General features: G+C 43.2%; 1 protein-coding gene across 2 annotated transcripts in view; it reads right to left on the bottom strand.

Moving 5' to 3' along the window:
• Positions 1–26,284, bottom strand: part of LOC146809392 (AP-2 complex subunit alpha-1) — a 297,343-nt gene that overhangs the window by 207,740 nt on the left and 63,319 nt on the right. For both annotated transcript variants that reach the window (XM_085616210.1, XM_085616211.1), the window contains exons 4-5: positions 13,321–13,514; positions 12,748–12,877 (exon numbers count right to left, since the gene is read on the bottom strand). In XM_085616210.1, the coding sequence (XP_085472336.1) occupies positions 12,748–12,877; positions 13,321–13,514 (324 nt within the window). The remainder of the gene's footprint in view (positions 1–12,747; positions 12,878–13,320; positions 13,515–26,284) is intronic.

Below are 26,284 nucleotides of genomic sequence, written 5' to 3'. Positions count from 1 at the left end.
GTGTCAGAGCACTTTACATCACATGCACATTTTACATATTGACAATAAATTGTGTGTGTGTAAATCAATGTACAGGGTGTGTTTATGAACTGCAAGTAACAAAAGGTTCTCAGTGTTAAAAGCAGTAACCCACTTAACTAGCTACATAAAATGAAAATCTATAATCTGCATATTACATGATGTGCTTTGCAGAAAACATAATACCCTCTATGTTTATTTGACTCAAAACTGGGACAGGATAAAACAGAGATCCCTCCAGCCAATGCATTAACCCCCAGAGTTATCTTACCATTATTATTATTCCCTGAGATTTTCTGGGCACACAAAAATCTCTAAAGCAGGTGACTTAACCTCATAAGATATTTTAAAATCCAGACTTTGCAAACAATTGAGCAAAATAGATTTAATGTTACTTTTCTCCTTGTTGGCAATTTGGCAATTTCTTTGTGTCAGAGTTTTTAAAAAGTAAGTGTATAAGTTGAGGTCCAGATTTTGGGGTTACATTACTTTTTTGGCATAAACCAGGCGCAAAATCTCATTTGTTAAACCTCATAGAGCGCTCAAACGTACTTATGATAGATCTGCTAAACATAAGTGTGAGGCCTTAATATCTGATGCCACCTCTTTTGATGTCACTTGTTAGCTCTGCACGGCTCTTCGTCCTTCTTTGCTTCTTGTAGGTAGGCTGGATCTCCTTCTTGGTTCAGGGCTGCCCCCTAAATACTGTGTTTAGGGGGTGTTTTAGGGGTCTTGAGGTGAGTAGCCAATGGGTAACTGACCTTAGAGTGACTACACCCTTGGTGTGCTCACCCCACGTGGGGGAGTGAGCACAATCCCTAGTCCTGATTGGGAAGTGCCAGCCATCTGCAAGATGGCGAGCACTGAAGAGCGGGCTTCATCTCGCCTCCCCCACCTGAGGGGTGGAGTTGGCAAAGATGGGCACACCTCCAGGGCAGGCTAATTTTTCCCGCCAGTCTTCATGCCGAAAGGGAGGGGACACAGGAAGGGGGCCTGCTCCTGATAGCAGGAGAGGCTGGGGGTTGCGTTACAAAGGCTGCCAGGCCTTTGAAGCTCCCCTGCCGCAGATGGCTCTTCCTGGCCTGGGGCAGGTGTGAACACCTCCGCCGAGGAAAGGCTTTGTTTCTGGGCTCAGGGAGCGTAGGCTCCCATCCTAGGTGTCCAGAAACATGTCTTGTGGTGGCAGGCTGGTGTGTACCTGTCAGGGAACCCACCAGAAGCTTGTAATTTTTCAGAGGGCATCTCTGAGATGCCCTGTGTGCGCATTTTTCATTAAATCCCACACTGGCATCAGTGTGGGTTTAATGGGCTGAGAAGTTTGATATCAAACTTCTCAGTTTTCAGTGTAGCTATTATGGTGCTGTGGAGTTCGTAATGACAAGCTCCCAGCACCATATACTCTTAATGGCAGCACTGCACTTACAATGCCTAAGAATGGGCTTAGACACTGTGGCGGGGGGTGCGAAAATCCAGGGAGTGGGGGCGGGGGGTGCAAAAATTAACGGACAATGGATTGCGGGCAGGGGATGGGGTGCGAAAATGCATGGACAGCGAAGTGCGGTCAGGGGAAGAAAAAATAATAATAAACGGAGCGCAGTGTGGGCGGCTTTTGATGCATGCGATTATAGCCAGTGGTTGTGACTGTGGGAACAGTGTTAAATTCAGGGGCCTTGCTTCTTCACTGGAATTAATTGCTACGTTGCGTTTGTGATCGTAAGGTGGGGGCAATTTTAGGCGCTGTACTCCCCGATCGTCTTCGCTGGATATAGCGCCGCTGTTGGGTGTGAGAGGCTCTAGTTTGGTGCCCTGTCCTCCCTGTGACATTGCTTACGAAGTGTGATAGTGAGCACTATAATTTCACCTGAAGCCGATACACATCTGATAAATATCCATGGGTTACAGCCTTCACACGCAATGTTGGACCTGTACTCCGGTCACTACTGTATGCGCTATAATTTCACCTGAAGCCGATACACATCTGATAAATATCCATGGGTTACAGCCTTCACACGCAATGTTGGACCTGTACTCCGGTCACTACTGTATGCTCTATAATTTCACCTGAAGCCGCTACACATCTAATGAATATCCATGGGTTACAGCCTTCACACGCAATGTTGGACCTGTACTCCGGTCACTACTGTATGCACTATAATTTCACCTGAAGCCGCTACACATCTAATGAATATCCATGGGTTACAGCCTTCACACGCAATGTTGGACCTGTACTCCGGTCACTACTGTATGCACTATAATTTCACCTGAAGCCGATACACATCTGATAAATATCCATGGGTTACAGCCTTCACACGCAATGTTGGACCTGTACTCCGGTCACTACTGTATGCTCTATAATTTCACCTGAAGCCGCTACACATCTAATGAATATCCATGGGTTACAGCCTTCACACGCAATGTTGGACCTGTACTCCGGTCACTACTGTATGCGCTATAATTTCACCTGAAGCCGCTACACATCTAATGAATATCCATGGGTTACAGCCTTCACACGCAATGTTGGACCTGTACTCCGGTCACTACTGTATGCACTATAATTTCACCTGAAGCCGATACACATCTGATAAATATCCATGGGTTACAGCCTTCACACGCAATGTTGGACCTGTACTCCGGTCACTACTGTATGCGCTATAATTTCACCTGAAGCCGCTACACATCTAATGAATATCCATGGGTTACAGCCGTCACACGCAATGTTGGACCTGTACTCCGGTCACTACTGTATGCGCTATAATTTCACCTGAAGCCGCTACACATCTAATGAATATCCATGGGTTACAGCCTTCACACGCAATGTTGGACCTGTACTCCGGTCATTACTGTAGACAGGAAATATTGTACCAGCCGCCTGGCATGTCCGGCTTGCAACAGTGTTGCCATCAGCCCCCACTTCAACAGGGACTTAACGGAGTAATCACAGGCGCCATGGAACACAAACCTCTGCAGCACTGTTGCGGGAGAGGACAACAAAAACAGGAAGAATGCGAGGGAAGACAGAATGACGGTGACAGAGAGAGGACGCTAGTCTGCCTGAATACCCCGTCCTCCCCTTGACCCTCTGAGATCTGTGCCTGCCTCTGTGTAGATAATAACTGATGGTAGGTGGGCAGAGGAGGAGGAGGTGAGGGGATGGAGGTGGGGGGTGTTCTGGAAGACACAGAAGATAAGGAAGGTGAAAAAAAAGAAAACACATGGCGCTGCTCTTTTTAAAATGAGCCAAGTCTGCCTTTCACATTTCCATGTGCCATGCACACCCTATCCTTTTTGATTGATTAAAACAACCAGCGCTCGCCACTCCTATAGTTCTTTGTCTAGTTTATGTCTGTATTTGGCTTGCCACTGTTTATTTTTGTGTGCACGTGGGAGCGTGGAGGTTTTTTTGTGCGGTAGTGAGTTTATGTGTTTTGTTGTGTGGAGTTGGTGAGCGTGACGCGTGCATGCTGTTTTGTGGTGTTGGGACTGCGGCACTGCCGTGTGTGATGTTAGTGTGAGGAGGGCTGGTGTCAGTCTTTCCGATGATGTGTCTTGTTTGTGTCTGTATGCGTGCCTGCTCTTCTGTTCAGTTCAAGTGTGAAGTGTTGGTGGGGGAGTGCACCTGTGTGCAGTTAGCGTTCGTGTGTTGTTGATGTCTTTGTGTGCCTGCCTCAGTGTATGCCATGTCTGCCTCGGAGCGTGTTTGCGCGCTCTGTATTTCCAATGCATTCGCCGTGTGTGAGCTCGCGTATTTCAAGTATGTATTGTAAAACAATGGTTGTGTTGCTGCCAATGCCTTTCACATTTACATGCGCCATGCAGGCAGATATCAGGGGAAACAGAATGCAAAAACACAAATAAACTAGCAAATACAAGGGAACTCATCACGTTACTGACGCTACCGCAAGAAGCTGGACTTCCAACACAGCAGCAAGTACATTAAGTGACACCAGCACAGACTCACTACCGACTCGGAGCGGGAGCCCAAAACAAGGCAGCGTGACTAAGCTTCTGATAAGAAGCTTGGTTGCCATGACAATAGAAAGCTATTGCCACAAGATGGCGTCGGACTGTCCACTGTCCGTACGTACACACGCATGCTGTTAGGTTTGGATAAATGGCAAGAGCAGCCATCTTTGTCCATCCCTACGCGTGCATGTAAGGCTTTCAGAGAATCGATTGCAAAAGGCACTCGCATGGCGAGAGCATCGGATGCACTGCTGTCGCCAACCGAGACCTAAAAACACGATAATTTGGGGCAGGGACTTTAACGCCACTCTTAACAATGACTGGGACAGAATAGGTGCTTATCTCAACCCACACCCCAAGGCAGCCCTACACCTCAATAACATTATCCTTGAGCACGGTCTTATGTATATCTGGTGTAACAGGAACCCAACCATGAGGGAGGGAACATGTATTACTTCGCAACATAATGCCTGGTCTAGGATAGACCACTGATATGAACAAGGGACAAGGTTTTGGACGTATGTGGTAGGAATCTGGCGCCTACAACAAGTGTACATATTATCTGGCTATCATTTTTATGGGACAGTGCCAACAGGAGGGGGTTACCTTGAACCCCCCGAGTTACAGACCAGAGGTCTCACAAAATTTGCAATAGGCCTGTGCATACGTCTATATTAAGTTGCAGAATATTTACTCTGTGTCATACGTTAACACAAACAGACATTCAATGTGCAAACATGTATTAGAAATCACAATAAACACTCAGGAGTTTTGTATTCTTCTTTAATCCTGAACGATTGCCCGGCCGACACGTGTTTCGTCTGGGGAAGTACCTCGAGACTTCTTCAGGGCAATGAGAAGGAGATCTTGAATCTCTCTGCCGGTTGTACTTCCGTCCTGGCTGGCTATTGAAAGTGAGTGTTTCTTAGTGTATCGGAGGGGTCCGGAATAAGGACCAGAGTGGAGTAAATATGGGGTCTTCACTCTTAACCGGTTATAATTCCATCCCGGTTTTAGGGAAGAGGTAAGTATATAGACCCTGGTGCGGTCCAGCGGGTGCACCGGTGGGTGGAGCCAGGAGTACGGGCTTCACTGACGAGTGTGTGGCTTGTGTTAGCGCGTTATGACGGAGCCAAGGTATCGGCAATGAGTCAGTATCGGGTCCACATTAAGGGTAATTTTGGACAAATGTGGAACACTTGGGCAGCGTGTGCGCTGATGTGTAGAAAACGGTCGCAGCGTCTGGGACCGGAAGTAGGATAGACTATCGGTTAGTCACATATGATATTGCTTCATGGACCATAGACACTCTACATCTTGCACGCACGTTATCTGACCACGCCCCAGTGGTACTGCACTGGAAGTTGCCTCAAACATTAACCCACGCATTCAGCTGGAGCCTACCACCGCACGTGCTCCTGAATTCTGTATTCAGAACTGACATTACACAATATTTCTCCACTAATGAAGGGTCGCTGGACTCAGCCTTGACACTGTGGGAGGCGTTCAAGGTAATGATCCGAGGGGCCTGCATATCTAAGCAATCAGGGGTGTTGAGCTCAATTAGGTCTACTATAGTAAAACTTGAGCAAGAAATCAAATCAGCGGAGCACCTCTTTTTTCAGACTAGGGAACCCAGACACATAGCAACCATACGAGGGAAAATCACCGAATGTGAAGACGAAGCAGAGAGGGAGACCCGATTCTTGGGGAAACACACAAGAGCACGCAGCTATGTGGAGGGTGACAGGCCTGGTAAAACCCTTGCTAATGCACTCAGACAGCGCACATCTCCCGCCTTCATAGCCAAATTATTTGATGAAGACGAATCCCCCACTAGAGGGCAATGGGCTACACATAAACATCTTGCAAAACATTACTCTTCACTATACACAGCAAATCAAAAAACACCCCACCCCGAACTTAGTGTATAGTTAGAATCATTAGAACTACTTTGGTTAAGCGACGCCCACAGAGAGTACCTGGACGAACATTTTACAATAACTGGCATCACACAAGTCATTGGCAGTTTACCTGGCGAAAAAGCACCTGGGCTAGATGGTCTGACCACCACATTTTATAAAACGTATGCGGAGGAGCTGGCGCCCTGACTGTTGGATGCCTATCAGGAGTCAATGGAAGTAGGAATCCTCCCACCGACTATGAGGAAAGCAGTTATCATTTCCCTTCTGAAGCCAGACAAGGCATCTAATATTTGTGACTCTTATGGACCCCTGTCGTTAATTAACATGGATGCTAAGATCCTTGCCAAACTAATAGCCAACAGGCTACAGCCCCTACTACCGCTCATAGCTAGACCAGACCAATCAGGATTCATTCCGGATAGGTCGACAGCTCACAATTTGCGCACTTCCTTCGCCACGGTACACCAGCTTGACCCCCAACTCCCTGCCATTGCAGTGTTTCTTGACACAACCAAGGCGTTTGATTCCTTGGAATGGCCTTTCTTATTCACGAAACAACCAAGATTAGGATTCAGTCTCAACTTTATTAAAATATTAGGCCTGCTCTACACTGAGCCCACAGCCCGACTCAGAGCAGATAATCTAATATCGGAACCATTCTTTATAACTCGTGGCACCAGGCAAGGATGCTCACTCTCGCCACAGCGAACAGCAGTGGCGATGGAGCCTTTAGCAGCCAGACTTCGCCAGCACCATACTGCTCGTTGTCTGGGATTCACAGACAGATAATATCAATGTATGTAGATGATATAACGTTATACATTTGTAAACCAGATGAAAACCTTAACCCAGTGTTGAGAGAGCTCCTCCGCTTTGGGGGAACGTCTGGCATACAGATCAACTGGTCAAAATCCTCTATTTTACCTCTGACTGAGGCGCTGCTGAAAGTTGCCTTGGAATTCCCACTTAAATGGGCTGATGGGGCTGTAAAATACCTCGGGGTGTGAATAAGTAAGGACTTACAGGATATATGGCGAATTAACTTTGGCAAGTTACTGGATTGGTTGGAGCGCAGATCGAAAATTTGGGCTGCTCTGTCCTTAGCTGGCAGAATCGCTATCGCCAAGAAGTTCTACCTAAATTTTTATATCTATTTGTTAACATATCCATACCTCTGACCAAGGCTTTTTTTTAACTCCCTGCGCTCTTGCATTGGTTTGGGCAGGCAACCAACCTCGCGTGAACTGGGAATTGCTGACTCGCCCGCTTTCTGGAGGTGGAATGGGTGCTCCTGACTTTACGCTCAATGTGCTCAAGCCCAGTTCCTTCACTTCTGGGTACATCCCACCCCATTCCAGCCACACGTGGCCACTGAAACAGATGTTGCTGACCCTACTCCTCTGCATGTGGCGGTGTATAAGCCATACCACAGACTGGCCAATGAATAAATACTGTAGAAACCTTGCGTTGGGCCTGGGAAGGTTTAAGAAAACGTGTCGGGACTCCACTGCTCTACGCACCCTCCACCCCAGGTGCGCATCATCCACATTTTCCCTTTCTTAATGATGGGGGCTCCATAACACGGGCATGTAGCATTGGCATCTCTACAATGGGGGACTTGTACCCACAGGACACATTATTAGAGCAGCCACAACAACGTGAAGACACTCGAATACCACTTCAGAACTTATTCCTTTATTTTCAACTCCGAGCCACTTGCAAGACAATACACTCTACATTCCCAGACCCCCCTGATATAATGCAGCCGCTAGAGCATCTATTAACAACACCTTCACCTCATAGATTAATCACTAGATTATATAACCTCACGCAAACACAAACCCCATGCATTGCACCTAGGGCACTAACACAATGGAGGACGGACCCACAGATAAGCAATGGTCATTTTGCTGCTCACAGCTGAGACATTTATCCCCGAACTATAAGTTAAGACTCATCCATTTCAAATTTATACATAGGGTATATTGCACCCCCATGCAGTTACACAAACTGACGCTAGCCTGCATTTGCGCTGCTGGAAATGCAAATGGGAAGCCGCAGCCTTTCTACATATTGCGTGGAGTTGCCCGCCCATTGCCGAATTTTGGAAACAGGTATATGATACCATACAAGCTGTCACTGGATTGTCACTGGAATGCACCCCACTGATGGCAGTGCTAGGATATGTAGGGGAAATCCCACTGGCAAAACGCCGTTTGGTGGCCATGATGCTGCTACTTGCAAAGCGTAGACTAGCTATACATTAGGGTGCCCCTATAGCCCCCCCGGGCTGCTACGTTGTTACGAGACATTGCCTACTGTCAGGAGCATTTGGCGGTATTCTGGGATCTAATGCCTTCGGCATCTCTGTCACGGGACATATGGGAACCTTTCACTACCTGGCTCATTGGACGGGATGGGGACCTCTCATATGGTTCTAATCAAGTACCGTCTGTCTCTCTGACAGGGTCACCCCAATAACTCCCTCAACACTTGACAATTTGTATGAATATCCCTTACATGTATGGGTCTGCCTAATTTGGGACACCGTGAATCGTGGCCAACCTCCCCTCCCCCCAATGTCGGAGCCTCAAATTCTTAGACTTGTCCAGCACACAGCAGAAACTGCTATGTTCCAATTACCATAACTGTGTAAATTGTGTTGATGTTTTACTTGTATTGTTCCCTCTTTTCCCTTTCATAGAACTAGACGCACTGGAGAAACATACATGCTTTTTATGCAATATTGCTGTATATGTGAAACCAAAATTTCCACACAAAAAAGTAAAAAAAAACTTTAAAAAAAGTTTACGGTTCTCGACTGCCTAACTCATTATTTCAGGTAGTTGAGCTGTCCAGTACCAAGTAGCCCGACTGATTTCCAAGACACTCTAATGTAAATCCTGACATGAAACACTATGAAAATTAAGCAACTATCTGTCCCAAAACCGGTAGCAGCAATCTGGCCGCAGCTTGAGGACTAGTTCAAAGAAAGTACTTTTCAGGTGGATAGAAAAACACTCTTTCCAAATGAGAGGGATAACTGTAAGCCATGGGTTTATCGGACACCTCCATTTTACCAGACACACCCAAGCTATTGGATACTATATGGAGTAATGTGGAAATCTGAAAACTTTCTTGTAAAAGATTACCTTCAGGAGCCAATAACCCATGGTACTGAAATAAGCCACAACCATCCCCAAGGTTTCGAAAAAAGTGACTGAGAAAAATGTAAAGTCTCTCTATGGGTAGTGCTTATTCTTCAGTTTAAATGTTAAGACCTTTCTATTGCAAACTCCTAAATGTGTGGCAAAACCTAATGTACAACCAATTTTCAAAGGTAATCTTACTCTAACTAGTTTATTAATAGGAATTAGAATTGGTCCAAATTATTCTTAAGGACTCTTCTGGTACTCTAGTAAATTAATTTTCCAATCAATAACTTGCCCACCATTTCTACTAGGCAGTACAAAGCCTCTACAACAGCCAGCAAATTGAAAAGAGTTGCTTAACTTCATAGGACAATTATTAGATGGTGTATTTTACAATTTTATGGTTTAACTTTTTTCGAACAATGTTTATCTTTGGTGATGTTTGCAATGCTGGAGAGTGGCTTTCAACGTACCCCCCCCCCCCCCTTAATGGCCCATTGTTGGAAACGAGGCAAGAACTCATTGCTTTGTTTTCCATGAGTGGGGACTTCTTATAGCCAAACAGCCAATACATTTTGTTTAGGATCAAAGACAAGTCTGCATGTTTATTTTATTTACTGAACAAGTAGGCTCACCACATGCAGCTCAAACTCTTTTTCATTGCCAGGTTACAGCAGCACAAAATGGTTGTGGAAGAAAATTGTCTAATGCTAAAGCAACATTTGTATCTAAAAAGTATATGATGTTTGAAATTGTATAAGTGATTAATTATTTCAGAACCGTTATTGTTAGTGCCAGCACTCAGAAAATACAGTGAGCTGTAAGCTTAGCTCACATTACTGACGGTGGCTCCAATATAAAAACCTAATTGAATTTTTCTTGATTATTTATAAATGCATTCTGAAAAACGGAAGATTTGAGAATATGTTCTTTCAAAACAAAACATACCCAAACAATCTTTGTAACTTGAACAAAATAAAAAACTACCGTGGAATCTTGAAGACAGTTTTGTTAAATTATTGCACAATTTGTTTGCTTTCAAAACAATGTATCCAAAACAAAATCTGCAAACTGAACAAAGCAGAGAAAACACAGAGACAAGTTTAGTAAGTTATAAAGCAGTTTTAAGATCAACTTAAAATACCACATCTCTAAAGCATCTTTAAAACCTGTTTGATGGAACATCAATGTAAACCATCATGGCCAATACATAAAAAATAAATAACAGTCATATTCTTACAGAAATTCACAAAAGTGCACCCAAAGTTCTGAGACTATACACGGGTGCAGTTTATTGACTTTAGGGAATTCACCAGAGGTTTTAGAAGTAGACCTGGAAACCTGCAACAGTTGTAGGTTTCCACGATACTCCTAACACACAGGAATTGTAGATGTAATATTCTACTGAGCGCAAATTTATTAATTCAAACATTTTTGATTTTACTCCTTTGCCTATACCTCCACTTTTTATTTATGGGGTAAAATCCCTTCCTATCCTCGATAAGGTTTTATTCCTTCCCTCTTCAGTTGTAAATGTTCAACCTCTTCCAGGATGTAAAAAGTTTGGAGAGAAGTTGGTGAATAACCTTAAACTTGTAAGTTTGTAGTTGTACACAAACTCGCAATGCATTTCAGGCACTGTAAACCGATTTCCTCACTAAAAAAACTTAAAGTGAGTAAATCTTTTATGGGTGCAAAACCAACTTTTACACATATAAGTCAAACTTCCCGTGTTAATACCTTTGAGAATCTGGACCATAACATTTGGACTACGCCCAGATCTTTCAGATTTAATGTAAGTGCGTAATGCAAAAGTACACTCGTTGATATAGCGCTTGGTATATGCTCAATTATGACAAACAAGGGAATAGAGGCACAGTGAGTTCAAGTGATATGCCCAAAAATTTCACAATGTGGTCAAGTGGTAAAGGGAAGGTGAGGCAGTGGGTAGTCTCTTTGATACTCAATTGTTAACTTTGACACTGGAACTCAAGTATAATATATGTTTCCTCACAGTAACATTTTGTGAAACCGAGTAAATGGTCAAAAATAAATCCAGTGGACCCAGGATAAGAGTATTAGGCCCCAGCTTGAGAAGCTTGCAACTGATGTGGCCTTTTGATTGGTGCTCCTCCTCTACCTTTTTTTGCAATTTTTAAGATGACTGTATTGCTAAGGATGATGTACCAGTTACAAAACTTTCCTTACACACTCCATTCCACCTTTTTTCACAAACTTAATTCCACACTTAGAGGCTTTCTCAGGCAGAATGTTAAGGTCAGAATAGCACTACAGAAATGTTTCAAATCTACCTACGAGCGGGTACAGAAGCTGTTGATATTACAATCTATTACAAAGCGGCACATCTTGCAGTCCAAAATTTATTGTGGGTTGATTGGGATAGGAACCCTACTTATGCATCTGAACAATGGGCTATCTAAGATACACGGCTGCTTCACTTCCTTTATGGAGGCATGCCACATTTAGATCTTCCATCCGCCACCAGGAGAGTACTGAAGATCTGTCATGATATGCTCAAGCTCCTGTGTTGGCGGGGTAGGCTCACCATGGTAACCCCGCAGTGGGTCGGCAACCTTCTACCACAGTTCACATGATCTGTGGCATTTGATCAGGATAGCGACACTGGGGGAAGTAATGAGAGGGATCCACATGAAATCCTTCAGGGAGTTCCAAACCGAATTCCAACTGCATCGTAGCCAATTCTTTTGATATTTACAGCTTAGGCATGCATTGACACTGTAGACTGCAACACTCATAGAGTGCCCAGACTTCAAACCACCCTTGGAAGCAGAAGTGTTATCCAAGAAATACAAGGAGGGGAACATTTCCTGCATTTATAAATACTTAGTGGCCAAACCCTGATTTCTTCTAACAACTACGAGAGGCCTGGGAGAATGGTCTAGGCAGTCTTACGGATGATAAGAAACCCTTACATTAAGATGTTTTCTATGTATCTGTTCATAACTTTACAGAGCTCCAATACTCTTGTGGTTAATTCACCTTTGATAAATGCATTTTAAATAAATAAATGTTGCTTCCAACATGAGAAGAGACATTTCTTTTTACAAGCACCACTCAAAGAGACCTTCTACATCTTATGAATTGAATAACTATCGTGTGATGAAAAACTGCTGTTAGTGCATAATATTTTGATGCACACTACCAGATCAGAACATAGACCTAATTAAGAAGATTTATCCTGAGGCGCCAGAAAAAGGACTTCATTAACCCTGCCTTTCCCCTGTCTTCATCCCACTACCCAACTACTAGAGGGACTGTCTTTGCAAAGACAGTCCCCTTAGACATACAGTTTATTACGAGTACAGACACTAAAGGGAGAAAGAACGCCTAATGAGCAAACAACACAGGTCAGAGAGGCCACCTAAAGACCAATCTTGCTAGCAAGACACACTACTAAGGAAAAGTATTTAACATCAGCTAAAAAACTGAATAGGTCTGGAAAAAAGACAGAAATAACGTAAAAAGTGACTGAAGTCTGTCCACAGGCAGATGACCAACAGTAAAATCCTTGGTGGCACATCAGTCCACCTCAATCACAATCACACACCTCTGAATGGTGATGGCTAAGCCGGCACAATGCTGGGCTCCAGTACTGAAGAATGAAGAAACCCCCAGGGGCCCCAGCTCCAAGTCTCAAAGAAGCATACCATGTGTTGATCATTCAACAAGTGGACAACTCGCGACGTCCACTCTCCCATGGGCACAAGATCCGGAGACGTTTTGTAGAGTCGCAGCAGGCAAAGGGCAGCACTCTGCTTTACACTGTCCATTGTATCCCTAAAGTGGAAAGAAGAGTGGCTTGTCACATTCATTGTACACAAAGAGCAAAGTGACACACAAGAAACCCACAAAATACTATGACAAAGCTTTCAGTTCAAAACATATCAATGTATAAACTCCTATTCTGCACACATAAGAACAACTAATGATAAAGAAAATGTGGCACTCACTGCGATGAGTCTACCACATAAAATACTTAAGCTAGAGGAACGCAATACACCATCAGTCACAGAGCAAATATGCTAGCACAAGGAATGTAGCCACAATTACTACTCTCAGTAGGGCAACACAATTACAGATCAATGTAAAAGTGAAATAGAAATAAAGCATGTAATTCTAGCGGATATGATATGTGATGAAAGTACATGGTCTCTTCCATTTCCCGCATATTCATCATGTGGCCCACAACAGACTTATTTATATAATGGGCATCTACTCACCCTGCCACCAGAATCTTTGGGATCTCTGAAGCAAAGGCCTCAGCCATCTCACGGCTGCCCACATTGGCGATGCAGTGCAGGGACAGGCACATGAAGGTGGGGTTGCGACTGGCCAGGTCATTCTTGATGGCATTGTTTATGAGTCGGATGAGCTCGCTGTTGGAGTTCACCAGGACAGAGATAAACAAGTAGCCCTGTGTCAGGAGAGTTGAGAAGAAGACATTTTGTCAAAGACAATTCCACCACATTACTCCTCTCATACTTAACAATCATGGTCATAATGCTTGACAAAGAACGCCACTTCCCCTGGCGTCGAAATTTCTCTTACTTGCAATTATAGCTCTGGATTCTGATCCCAAGTCAAGATGCAAGATGCTGCAATGCTTCTAATGCATTTAAAGTCATTAGTTCCAGAGAACAGGGAGCATTGGGAAAGAAGACCTTACAGAGAACTATGACAGAACAGGGAAACAAGAGGATAGGAACATAACAATAATACAGGGAACTGGAAACTAAGAGACCCTCTTCTTGTGCCTGTCAGGTCAGAGCTAACAAAACAACAGAGGAACACTGTCTCTAAGAGCCAAAGAAGCAGTGCAAAATGCAGACAGACCTGTGCAAGCACACTGACACAGAAAAACAAGAACCTGGCACACTAGATTTTATCTACCATCAGGGCCTTTGGTAATGCAAAACTATCACAGGCCAGTGGTTAGTAGATCACGAAGGTCTTTGCAACAAAAAAAAATGGTAGAATACCTGGGGTGTGACACACTTAGCCTATCAGTCTTTTCACTAGCTAGAGTTAAGTAATTTAGAAAGAAATATCTCCACTCCGTTCCACTTGACCTCAAGTTTACTAAAAATAGATTGAGCCTGTCCCTTGACTGTTCTGAAATGACTGCGAAGAAGCATGCATGTTACAAAACAAGCCACTATATTGGGTGACAATACTACATCAGTACTATACCACATTAATATGCCAACACTCCAGTACCCCTGTTCCACTCCCCGTGTGATCTATGCATCTTTCGTGAACACCCCAACCCTCCTCCAATTTAGAGGCTAGTTGAAGACAGACCTGCATAAAGAACACTACTTTTCAACACAGTAACAATCTACTTCTGCACTCAGAACTAAGCTACCCTTCCATTCACACCCTGACGGAATATCATTCTTTACAGCATTCCACAACCTTTAAGCTAGGTTTGTGCTACACAAACCTCACATACATACATTAATCGTTATAGCACATATGTGAAGGAATACAAAGGCACTGATAATGCAATATTCTTGCACCACCTGCAAGTGAACTGGAAAGGATAAGTAGTTTTAAGTTAGGAAAACTCTTCCATCAGCTATGGCAGCTTGAAATCAGACCAACAGCAAAACAAATATGTATATAGCTGAAACTTCATCAATTACTGTTAGTTCTTTATTGACTAATTTACCATAGGTAGATATACCAGCATGGCTCAGTTAAGCAAGGAATTCTGACAAGATAAAAATATGATAAATAAGGTGGTGAGAAAGCCCAAACAACTATCCAGACAAATATAACTTCTGTAAGTACTTCAAAGAAACATTATAAAATTGCAGCACGGAATGTACAACGTGAACATGTTAAGCAGCAATGTGTGAGAATTAATGGGTGAAAATAATCAAATGTACATGTCCATGTTTTAGTCCTTTATAAAGAAATGTGATCAAAGAAATATAAATATGTCATGGGAATAATGACCCCAGTACAGTGGGAATGGTACATAATGTTCATGTATATTACAGGTTCTTAACCTGTGGTCTGGGGACCCCTCGAGGTTGGAGACGCCGGCTTAAGGGGAGATGTCTACAGCAAGCTCAGCTTTACCTAACAGACATTACCTGGAGGAATCCATAAGTTACTTAAAGGCATAACATTTCTGGGCTCTGCCAATAACAACAGTTAAGTTTTAAAAATGCTCTAAAAAAACTAATGCGTAACAAAGTTCTATTTAGAAGGTAAAGATCTAATAGCAAAACAAAAGCACGCCTGGCAAATTATAAATGTATACAATCTTAAAGCCCACAACCATACTTTGACAATAGAGTTCCAAAACATTTAAAAAGAAAATTCATATTACATAGGTTTGCTCTCCACCTTGGCAGAAAACTAATGGTGACCTGAGTTGCAGGCTATGAGGGGCAACAGATTAAAAACACTATTGCATGTCATATGCATTTGTCAGGCATTTTGAGAATAACAATGCTTATCCATTGTTTAATCGGCTCTCTTTCTGGACTTGCAGGCAAGCTGTCGAGGATGTGCCAAATCCCGCAAAAATAAGACTAAATGTCAGAGGCTGGGTTCTGGAATGCCTGCTCTGAGCTTACCTGACACGATCACTGCTGTTTCCCCCTTGCAGTCGCCGGACTCGGATTCCTCCTGGACCGCGTCATCCAGCTCTCCCACCTCCTTTGCCTGGCCCTTTAAGGAAGAGGCTGACGATTCATGCTCCGGCCTCTGGGGGTGGACCCACACCATGTCACCGGCTGTAAAGGACCCGACAGCCAATGGAGGACGGAACGTACCCCGGAAGGAAGAAGAAGCCGAGAGAGACGTCCCACGGAGCCGAGAGCAGTCCAGCGATCCCGGAGCACCCAAGACGCCGAAGGATCCCGCCAAGGAGAAGCCTGGAGGCCATCGTTCCCTCGAAGCGCCCCACCATGCTCCCGGAGGAACGTGGCTTGAGCAGGTACGTCAGCAATTGCTGGGTACCGGGAGGCGGGTGGAGCCAGGAACCGAGGGAGGAGTGGGGCTGCCAGGCGGGGAGTCCGAATAGCAGGGCACTGTCAGACCACTGACCCTGACGCTACCCTGGTGAAGGTATCCCTCCCTACACGTTCTCGCAGCCTCCTAGAGCCGGGTGACATCCCTCACACCCTTTCCCTCCGCAACGCCACCGCCTAAAGCCCTAATCGGTGCTTTGTGTTTTTCTTTTTCATTTGTTGTGCTCCACTCGTATACCACTGACCATCCTTCACATCCTGACGGGGGAGACAAGAGGACGCAAACCACGGAGGGAGAAGCCATCCCCCTGGAAGACGACGCCAAAGACTCCCCTTATTTACTTTGTTCTCTCTGTACAAGTGGACATACGAATCCCCATTAAAACTATACGGAAATTACTACGTCTGTGTCACGGTATTCCTGCCCATTTCGACAAGTGGTGGAGAATGCAGGCACGTTGACCTCCCTTGACAATACTACACAATAGGGCAACCCATTCAACCCCAAGGAATTGGGTATAACGTGTCAACACAAGAATAATCCTTGAGGATTTGTTTTCAAAGCAATTAGTTATTTAAACAGTCACCGTAGTGAGCTTAATTTATACAAAAACTCAGATATGTACAACAGAATACAAACAAATCAAAATTTTTTATTTTTTGTATTATTTTTGTCTGAAATTGATTTCTTCTCGAACATATATTTCATTTCATGCACAAACGTGCATAATCTACAAAACAAATTTGAACAAAGGCAACATAAACTACTGTCTAAATGAAGAGCCTCAGCAGTAGTTATTGACACTTTTCTTATGAACTATGTACCATCCACAGTTGGTCATATAGCACAAACCATTTGTTTAGTTAATAATGTATATAAACATTCAATGGTTTTTCTTAGGATCAAAACAGTGTCAGAGCGTCGACGTTTCGGTCTCCTTATCCACCAGACAATTCCACGAGACCATCATCAGGACAACAGTTGCACCATGTATCTAATGTGAAAGTACATACATATAAATAACACATACCAAACATTTATATTTCATAAAAGACATATGAATCACAATTACTACGATTATACAAGTCCGAGTTCAACTTGAAGTATTGTCACTACAGTGAAGGAAGACAGGTAAAAAGGTGTGTGACGAATCCACCACCCCAAGAGTGTAAAGGTACAAAGTCCCCAAACTGAAAGGCCACCAATGGAACACGTGAACCAAAATGTATAAAAACCATGCGACACGACCAAAAGTGCCACTAATTTACCAACACAAGTGCAACTTAACGTGTATCAAACACTGTTAAGAGGAACCACTTACTTCCTTATTCCAACTTTCAGTGTCGTTCTCTTATCTTGTAATACATAGACACACTGAATATTAAAAAGACAACAATGAATACAACCAAAGAACCTCAAAACGCCATCACCTAAATCATAAGCCAATGAGGCACTTGTAAAACAGCCGTTTTACTTACTAGGGAGCAGCCACTTAAGACGGTGTTTATATACTCTGAAACCAAATAAAGAAAAAATCTAGTTGTTAAAACCTATCAGGCAATGTAAGCCAACTATCACAGCTAACTACCAGTTCTATTTGACACAGAAGGCACTTACTTCGTTTTGCACCAAGACAACTTCTCCAGTTCAACTCGCCCACAGGAGTCCGAGCAACGAACTCGTGTGAAGGCGGAAGTTTATTTATCAACTGGTCTAGTCAAAACCATAACTAAAGAGTCGGCCATCTTGGAGTGTGGTTTTTCCATAGGAAATGAATACCATCTATTTACTCGTATTTACTGAACGCCATGAGCTCAGATGGTCCATCATGGATTCAGCTTAGCTACAATTCAGCAAACCATGAAAACAACGCGCATACCACCTAATTCAAAAACTAGCCTGATAATCCTGATAGGTATATTATCAATATGCGCAGGTATCGTGCTGATAATTAATTAAATACGACCCTGCATCTTGTTAAAACTTCAACATAGTGCCGGAGACCAAACAGATCGGCCATATTGGATAAGGTGGCCCATGTAAAAACGATCATAACTTCTGGATCAAAAAGAATTGCAAAAAAGAATTACAAAAAAGAAAGAAATACCGGACAATTCCATTAATCTCTATAATGGCATTGTAAATAGAAGAAGAATATTATGCCAAGCTATCGCGCATCAGATTGGCAACAAAACAGCCATTTTAAGAGTGCTATGGTCCAGAGTCCGCTATCGATAAGTCGATAAAAAATTGAAAAACTAAACTTAAAGGATCATAATTCACAGGAGGGTGAATGTTATATTGAATTAAGCCGGCACATCAAGAGGTTATCAATGTGCCATACAACGATCATCTGGTCAGCAACAAACTCAACAGAGGGTGTCCCATATAAATCAGCCACAGAAACAGTTTACAAATGATACAGTTGTACTACAAGCAGAATATAAAAGGAATATGACGGCCAAATCGTTCAGAGTGTCGCCAAAGTTTGCCATTCAATAAAAGAGTTTAAACCCGTCTCAACCGTTTTAGCAGACCAAATCCACCTGTTTTCCTTCAGAGTAAGTAATCGGTCCACATTCTGTCTGCGTTTAGTGTTTTTTATTGACTCAAGTACAAACCACTTCATGTCTGAAGGGGTATGGCCTTTTTGCATATAGTGCTCCACCAAAGGTGCTGTGATAACTTTGCATCTAATGCGTGATTGGTGTTGAATTATGCGTTTTTTAATCTCTTGTGTTGTTTTTCCAATGTAAAAAAGCGCACAGGGGCATTCTATGCAATAGATCACGTTTTTGGTGAGACAGTTGGTATGCTGGCGTAGTGTCCATTCTTTGCCATTTAGGACACAAGATTTTACTACAGACGTTGTGGGACATGCAACACAGTGTCCACAGGGATAATGACCAGTCAAGGATGGTAATCCCCACAGGTTTGTCAAAGTCACTGGGACAGGCTCTCTATAAGCTTTCACAAGAGAGTCCCTCAAATTACGAGCCCTCTTGAATGCAAACCGTGGTATTGTTAGCTGTGGTTCTAACTTCTGGACTAAGTGCCAATTCTTTGTCACTATCTTTTTGATTGTGTTGGATTCTGTGCCAAATGTTGTGACACACATAATGGTTTCTGATGTGGGGACTGGTACTTCCTTAGCTTGCAAAAGTGCCTCCCGATCATAGTACCATGCCCTTTTCAGGGAACGTTTAACAAGTCTGTATGGGTAGCCCCTCATCATCAATTTAGTCTGCAGTACTTTTGCCTCTCTGAAATAATCCTCCCGTCTGGTACAGTTTCGTTTAATTCTGAGAAACTGTCCAAACGGGAGGTTATCTCGTAGGTTACGGGAATGGTGGCTGTTATATTCAAGCAGTGTATTTCTCGCCGTCGGCTTGGTAAATAGACTGGTGGCTAACCTCCCGTCATCATTCCATATCCGTAAGTCTAAGAAATTAATGGCCTGAACATCATGTTCCAAAGTAAATTTAAGATGGTTATTTTGTAAGTTTAACCATGCATGAAACTCATCTAGTCGGGCCACTGATCCCTCCCATACCAGAAATGCATCATCAATATATCTGAGATATTTCTTTATCTCGTTTGCAAAAGGATTATTCTTGTAAATTACTTCCTCCTCAAAGGCGGCCACATATAGATTCGCTATATCGGGAGCAAAAATTGCTCCCATAGCGACTCCCTTGATTTGGCCATAATAGTCGTTATTAAATAGGAAGTAGTTTTCTTCTAATGCAATTTTTGCACATTCTGTGATGAAGTCTGATGGTACTTGGTGGGGGCGACATCTTTGTTCTAATGTAGCGTGAATCACATCCAGGGCCTCGCCCTGGGGTATATTCGTGTACAAGCTTTCTATATCCATCGTCACTAGGATATTTTGATGTTTATTGAATGCTTGACCTTCAACTGCCACAATCACCTGTGTGCTATCTCTAGTATATGATTTTGTTAAGACTACAAAGGGCTTGATGAAAAAATCCACATATTCAGCTAGTGGTTGTAGGATGGACTGACAACCGGCTACAATCGGTCTTCCTGGAGGTTTTTTGTCATGTTTGTGAATTTTTGGTAGCGTATAGAACGCCGGTATGGAGAAATCTGTTTTATTGAGATAATCAAATTCTTTGGGACTCAGCCATAGATTATCTCGTCCATACTTTGTGAGCTCAAGAATCTTATTTCTCACTCTGTCAGTGGGATCTTTTGTGAGTTTAACATAATGGATCATGTTACTAAGTTGACTAAGAACTTCAGAATCATAGTCTGTTTTGTTTTGTATGATGATGCTACCCCCCTTGTCAGCAGGTTTGATAATAATATCCTCCCTGCTGGCAAGGGTTTTCAATGTCAGATGTTCCTCTTTGGTGAAATTGTATTTCACATAGTGTTTATTTTTGAACATTTGCTCAATCTCCAGCAAAACCACATTTTCAAAAGTAATCAACTCTTTAGGCATCAGGTTCGTCGCCGGATAAAAAGTTGACGGGCATCGTAAACCTGTAACATTATTCTGTGTGGCAGGTGGAGTTTTACTGAACATGTATTTTAGGCGAATTGTCCTAAAAAACTTATACAATTCTACCTGTGTTGAAAACATGTCATTTCTGTGGGTAGGCACATATGATAGACCATGACTTAATAGTTCAATCTCTTTAGAACTCAGTGCATGATTCGATAAATTAAAGATAGGGACAATCTCAAGATTTTGAGAGTTGGAATTAGGCATAATGGGAGGGTTATCTTGTTCCCTTTGTTCTACCATTCGTAGTACGTGTTCCTGGTCTGTCGGAACCCTGGGGTGTATTGATTCCTGAACCACCCTCTCCTGGTGTTGCGAGTCCTGCCTCTCTGTGAATTGGGGCCCCTTCCTAAAAAAGGAGATGAAGGTGGCTGATTCTGTCCTCTGCCGTATCTATAATTGGATGCACCTCCACGACTATTAGTCTCATCAGAACTTGAAGAACCTGTGTCTGAGAATGTGGTATGCTTAGGTATCCAATTAGATTGGTTGGGATTTTGTTGAAAAAAATCTTTTTTTAGAAATGGATAGGTACGTTCTCTCGAATAGTTCTTAATATCTTTTTGTAATTTCTCAGTTTTCTTTAGTATATTGTTTCTCTGGAAATCTGAGATAATGGTCTCTAGTTTCTTTAAAAACTCGCGAGCATCTGTTACTGAGGTGTCTTCTAGAATTTGTTTTTCCAGCTCTGCTATTTCGGCTTTCAACTTATCAATATGTTTTAAGGCAGTTTCAATACTAAGAACCATCCAGCTTCTTGAGCACTTATTTGAAACGAAGCTGAAACCTACTTTAAAGTCTTCATCATCTACAAAGATGACTGGGATATTCCGTACCTGCAACCCCACTGGAATGATATTGTTATTCAGACAGTCTGTAATTTCGCATGCAATTCTGTTCTAATAAGTTTCTTATGCAGTCTTTCTAAATTGTTCCTTAGTCAAGTCTGTTGGATGTTCTGGCTATTGCTACCGCTAGAAGGACCCAGAAGAGACGGTCCTCCTGCTATTTTAGCTATATATTCGTCAGAGTATGTGAGTGTCTCCTGTTCTGACATAGGGAAATGAGGTTTAGAGGGAAAGTCAATTGAATTCACACACAATGTGTAGAACCAAATTTAACTCAATTCACAGCACCTTTGGTGGAGCACTATATGCAAAAAGGCCATACCCCTTCAGACATGAAGTGGTTTGTACTTGAGTCAATAAAAAACACTAAACGCAGACAGAATGTGGACCGATTACTTACTCTGAAGGAAAACAGGTGGATTTGGTCTGCTAAAACGGTTGAGACGGGTTTAAACTCTTTTATTGAATGGCAAACTTTGGCGACACTCTGAACGATTTGGCCGTCATATTCCTTTTTTATTCTGCTTGTAGTACAACTGTATCATTTGTAAACTGTTTCTGTGGCTGATTTATATGGGACACCCTCTGTTGAGTTTGTTGCTGACCAGATGATCGTTGTATGGCACATTGATAACCTCTTGATGTGCCGGCTTAATTCAATATAACATTCACCCTCCTGTGAATTATGATCCTTTAAGTTTAGTTTTTCAATTTTTTATCGACTTATCGATAGCGGACTCTGGACCATAGCACTCTTAAAATGGCTGTTTTGTTGCCAATCTGATGCGCGATAGCTTGGCATAATATTCTTCTTCTATTTACAATGCCATTATAGAGATTAATGGAATTGTCCGGTATTTCTTTCTTTTTTGTAATTCTTTTTTGCAATTCTTTTTGATCCAGAAGTTATGATCGTTTTTACATGGGCCACCTTATCCAATATGGCCGATCTGTTTGGTCTCCGGCACTATGTTGAAGTTTTAACAAGATGCAGGGTCGTATTTAATTAATTATCAGCACGATACCTGCGCATATTGATAATATACCTATCAGGATTATCAGGCTAGTTTTTGAATTAGGTGGTATGCGCGTTGTTTTCATGGTTTGCTGCATTGTAGCTAAGCTGAATCCATGATGGACCATCTGAGCTCATGGCGTTCAGTAAATACGAGTAAATAGATGGTATTCATTTCCTATGGAAAAACCACACTCCAAGATGGCCGACTCTTTAGTTATGGTTTTGACTAGACCAGTTGATAAATAAACTTCCGCCTTCACACGAGTTCGTTGCTCGGACTCCTGTGGGCGAGTTGAACTGGAGAAGTTGTCTTGGTGCAAAACGAAGTAAGTGCCTTCTGTGTCAAATAGAACTGGTAGTTAGCTGTGATAGTTGGCTTACATTGCCTGATAGGTTTTAACAACTAGATTTTTTCTTTATTTGGTTTCAGAGTATATAAACACCGTCTTAAGTGGCTGCTCCCTAGTAAGTAAAACGGCTGTTTTACAAGTGCCTCATTGGCTTATGATTTAGGTGATGGCGTTTTGAGGTTCTTTGGTTGTATTCATTGTTGTCTTTTTAATATTCAGTGTGTCTATGTATTACAAGATACGAGAACGACACTGAAAGTTGGAATAAGGAAGTAAGTGGTTCCTCTTAACAGTGTTTGATACACGTTAAGTTGCACTTGTGTTGGTAAATTAGTGGCACTTTTGGTCGTGTCACATGGTTTTTATACATTTTGGTTCACGTGTTCCATTGGTGGCCATTCAGTTTGGGGACTTTGTACCTTTACACTCTTGGGGTGGTGGATTCGTCACACACCTTTTTACCTGTCTTCCTTCACTGTAGTGACAATACTTCAAGTTGAACTCGGACTTGTATAATCGTAGTAATTGTGATTCATATGTCTTTTATGAAATATAAATGTTTGGTATGTGTTATTTATATGTATGTACTTTCACATTAGATACATGGTGCAACTGTTGTCCTGATGATGGTCTCGTGGAATTGTCTGGTGGATAAGGAGACCGAAACGTCGACGCTCTGACACTGTTTTGATCCTAAGAAAAAACATTGAATGTTTATATACATTATTAACTAAACAAATGGTTTGTGCTATATGACCAACTGTGGATGGTACATAGTTCATAAGAAAAGTGTCAATAACTACTGCTGAGGCTCTTCATTTAGACAGTAGTTTATGTTGCCTTTGTTCAAATTTGTTTTGTAGATTATGCACGTTTGTGCATGAAATGAAATATATGTTCGAGAAGAAATCAATTTCAGACAAAAATAATACAAAAAATAAAAAATTTTGATTTGTTTGTATTCTGTTGTACATATCTGAGTTTTTGTATAAATTAAGCTCACTACGGTGACTGTTTAAATAACTAATTGCTTTGAAAACAAATCCTCAAGGATTATTCTTGTGTTGACCTCCCTTGACAGCACGAAACATGGAGAACCTCATACAACACATCGTTGAGGGACAGAGAAAGCTCGAATGAGCAGTGGAACGGCAGCTGTCTACAGCACAGGCTGATAGGGACACCTTCAGGGATTTCATGAAGGCTCAATTGGAGACTCTCATTAAAGTTGTTGAAGAGCCCTCTACAACCGCCACTGGCCAGAGACGGCACCGGGGTATCTCCGCTCCCCCTACGGTGTTGTTACAGAAATACACTGCAGGCGAGGACCCCGATGCTTTTCTCTTAAACTTCGAGAGGGCAGACAGAGCATCTGGTTGGCCCATAGGGAAATGGCCGTTTTATTTAGCACCCCTCCTAACGGGCGAAGCACAGGCAGCATATCAAGTTGCTAATGCTGGGGGTGTCACACCATACGAGGAGATTAAGGCTATAATCCTGGATCATTTAGGCATGGATTCAGAAGCCTATAGGATTCGCTTTCAAAAGGAAAAAGGGCCCCCTGGCGATACACCGAAGACCCTTAAATTATAAACTTGAACTCGCTGCAGAAAAATGGCTGAAACCAACCGACCGCTCCAAAGAAGAGCTCCTGAACGCCATTATCCTCGAACAGTTCTTAGAAGTCCTGCCCTTTAACACCCATCGATGGCTACGGCAACATGCTAACCTAACGGTAGAACAAGCAGTAGACATGGCTACTTCCTATTCTCGCGCTCAGCCTTGGTCACCCTCATGGGAATCGGAGAATACCTCCAAAGCCTTACCCGCCCCGAGAAAGGCACTCAGGCCCATCAAAGAGCCGGACCGGGTCTGCCTGAGTCGTTTTGAACCACCCGTAAACCGAGGACCCCAATGTTTTGAGTGTGGGGAATGGGGACACATCGCCCGAGCTTGTCCCCGAAAAAAAGCTGAAGAACCTATGGACATCAGTTACCTCCCTCAGAGCCTCATGTATACTGCAGAGATGGGGTCCTGTTTTCACGTAAGTCTGGTAGTCAATGGGGTGCCGGTACGGGCCCTTTTGGACTCTGGGTGTCGACAGTCCGTGATACGTGGGTCATTGGTAAAACCAAATCAAGTGATCCCTGACAAGGAAGTACTCCTACGGTGTGTACACAGAGACGTTCGGCCATACCCTGTGATCGTATCTCTCTAAAACCCCCAAAAGGCCTTCGTCCCACAGTGTTGGTAGGTGTATTAGACGCCCTGCCGGAAGAGGTGATATTAGGAATTGATAACCCGGACTTCTTGTCATTATTCATGCATACCGTAGAGAAAACGGCCTCTAGGGACCCTAAGGGAATGGTTAAAAAAGCTTTACTGACAGAGGAACCATGGCTAACGGATAAGGACTTCCGTTGGGCCCAGCATAACGATGCTTCCCTTACACATGCCTGGGAAGAAGCCCGAAAACCCCCAAAACCCCAACCACAGACCTATCCTTACTTCCTAGTTTCCCATGATTTGTTGTATCGGGTGGCGGGACCCCGTGACAAACCCCAATTACTGGTTCCCCGGGAATTCCGGGAACAGCTGTTATTTTTCGCTCATTCCCATCTATTAGCCGGCCACTCCGGAGCAGAGAAGACCACCCAGGGATTGCTACGTCAATTTTATTGGCCCGGAATATATGCCAAGACCAAGAAATACTGTAGGGAATGTCCGATTTGTCAAAGAAAGAACCCTTACATCCCTCCCCAGGTACCTCAACAACCGTTGCCCATAGTAGGGAAACCCTTTGAGCGGGTGGGCCTAGATATCATCGGACCACTGCCCCGATCAAGAAAAGGGTTCCAATACGCCTTGGTCCTGGTAGACTATTACACCAGATTCCCTAAAGCTTTCCCCCAAGACTTCCAACATAGCAAACAAATTGCTTGAATGCTTATCTCGAGTAGGGTTTCCCCGCCAAATACTAACGGATCAAGGAACCCCCTTTGTTTTGAAGCTAATGTCACAGGTCTGTGAGATGTTGGACGTGAAACACATTAAAACTTCCGTGTACCACCCACAGACCGATGGCCTTGTAGAACGATACAACAGAACCTTGAAACTGACCCTGAAGAAAATGTTGACAGGTGAAGGCAAGGATTGGGACCGGTTGCTTCCCCTCGCACTCTTTGTCATTCACGGACAGGTACAGAGTAGTCTCGGTTGTTCCTCCTTCGAGCTGTTGTATGGTCGTCAACCGAGAACCCTGTTAAAGATGACAAGAGAAACCGGGGAGAAGGACAACCACGATACCAGTGACTTGCTAGAATACGCCCAACATCTACGCCCCAGGATAGGGAAGCTCCGCGATCTGGCTCATGCCAACCTGGAACACAAACCTTCAGAAACAGGGATACGACAAGGGGAAGAAGTGGAGAACCCTGAAAGTGAACA

Source organism: Triturus cristatus, chromosome 7 (assembly GCF_964204655.1).
Source record: "Triturus cristatus chromosome 7, aTriCri1.1, whole genome shotgun sequence".
Classification (NCBI taxonomy): domain Eukaryota; kingdom Metazoa; phylum Chordata; class Amphibia; order Caudata; family Salamandridae; genus Triturus; species Triturus cristatus.
Note: the sequence above shows the minus strand (reverse complement) of the source record. Positions and strands in the feature narration are given on the sequence as shown.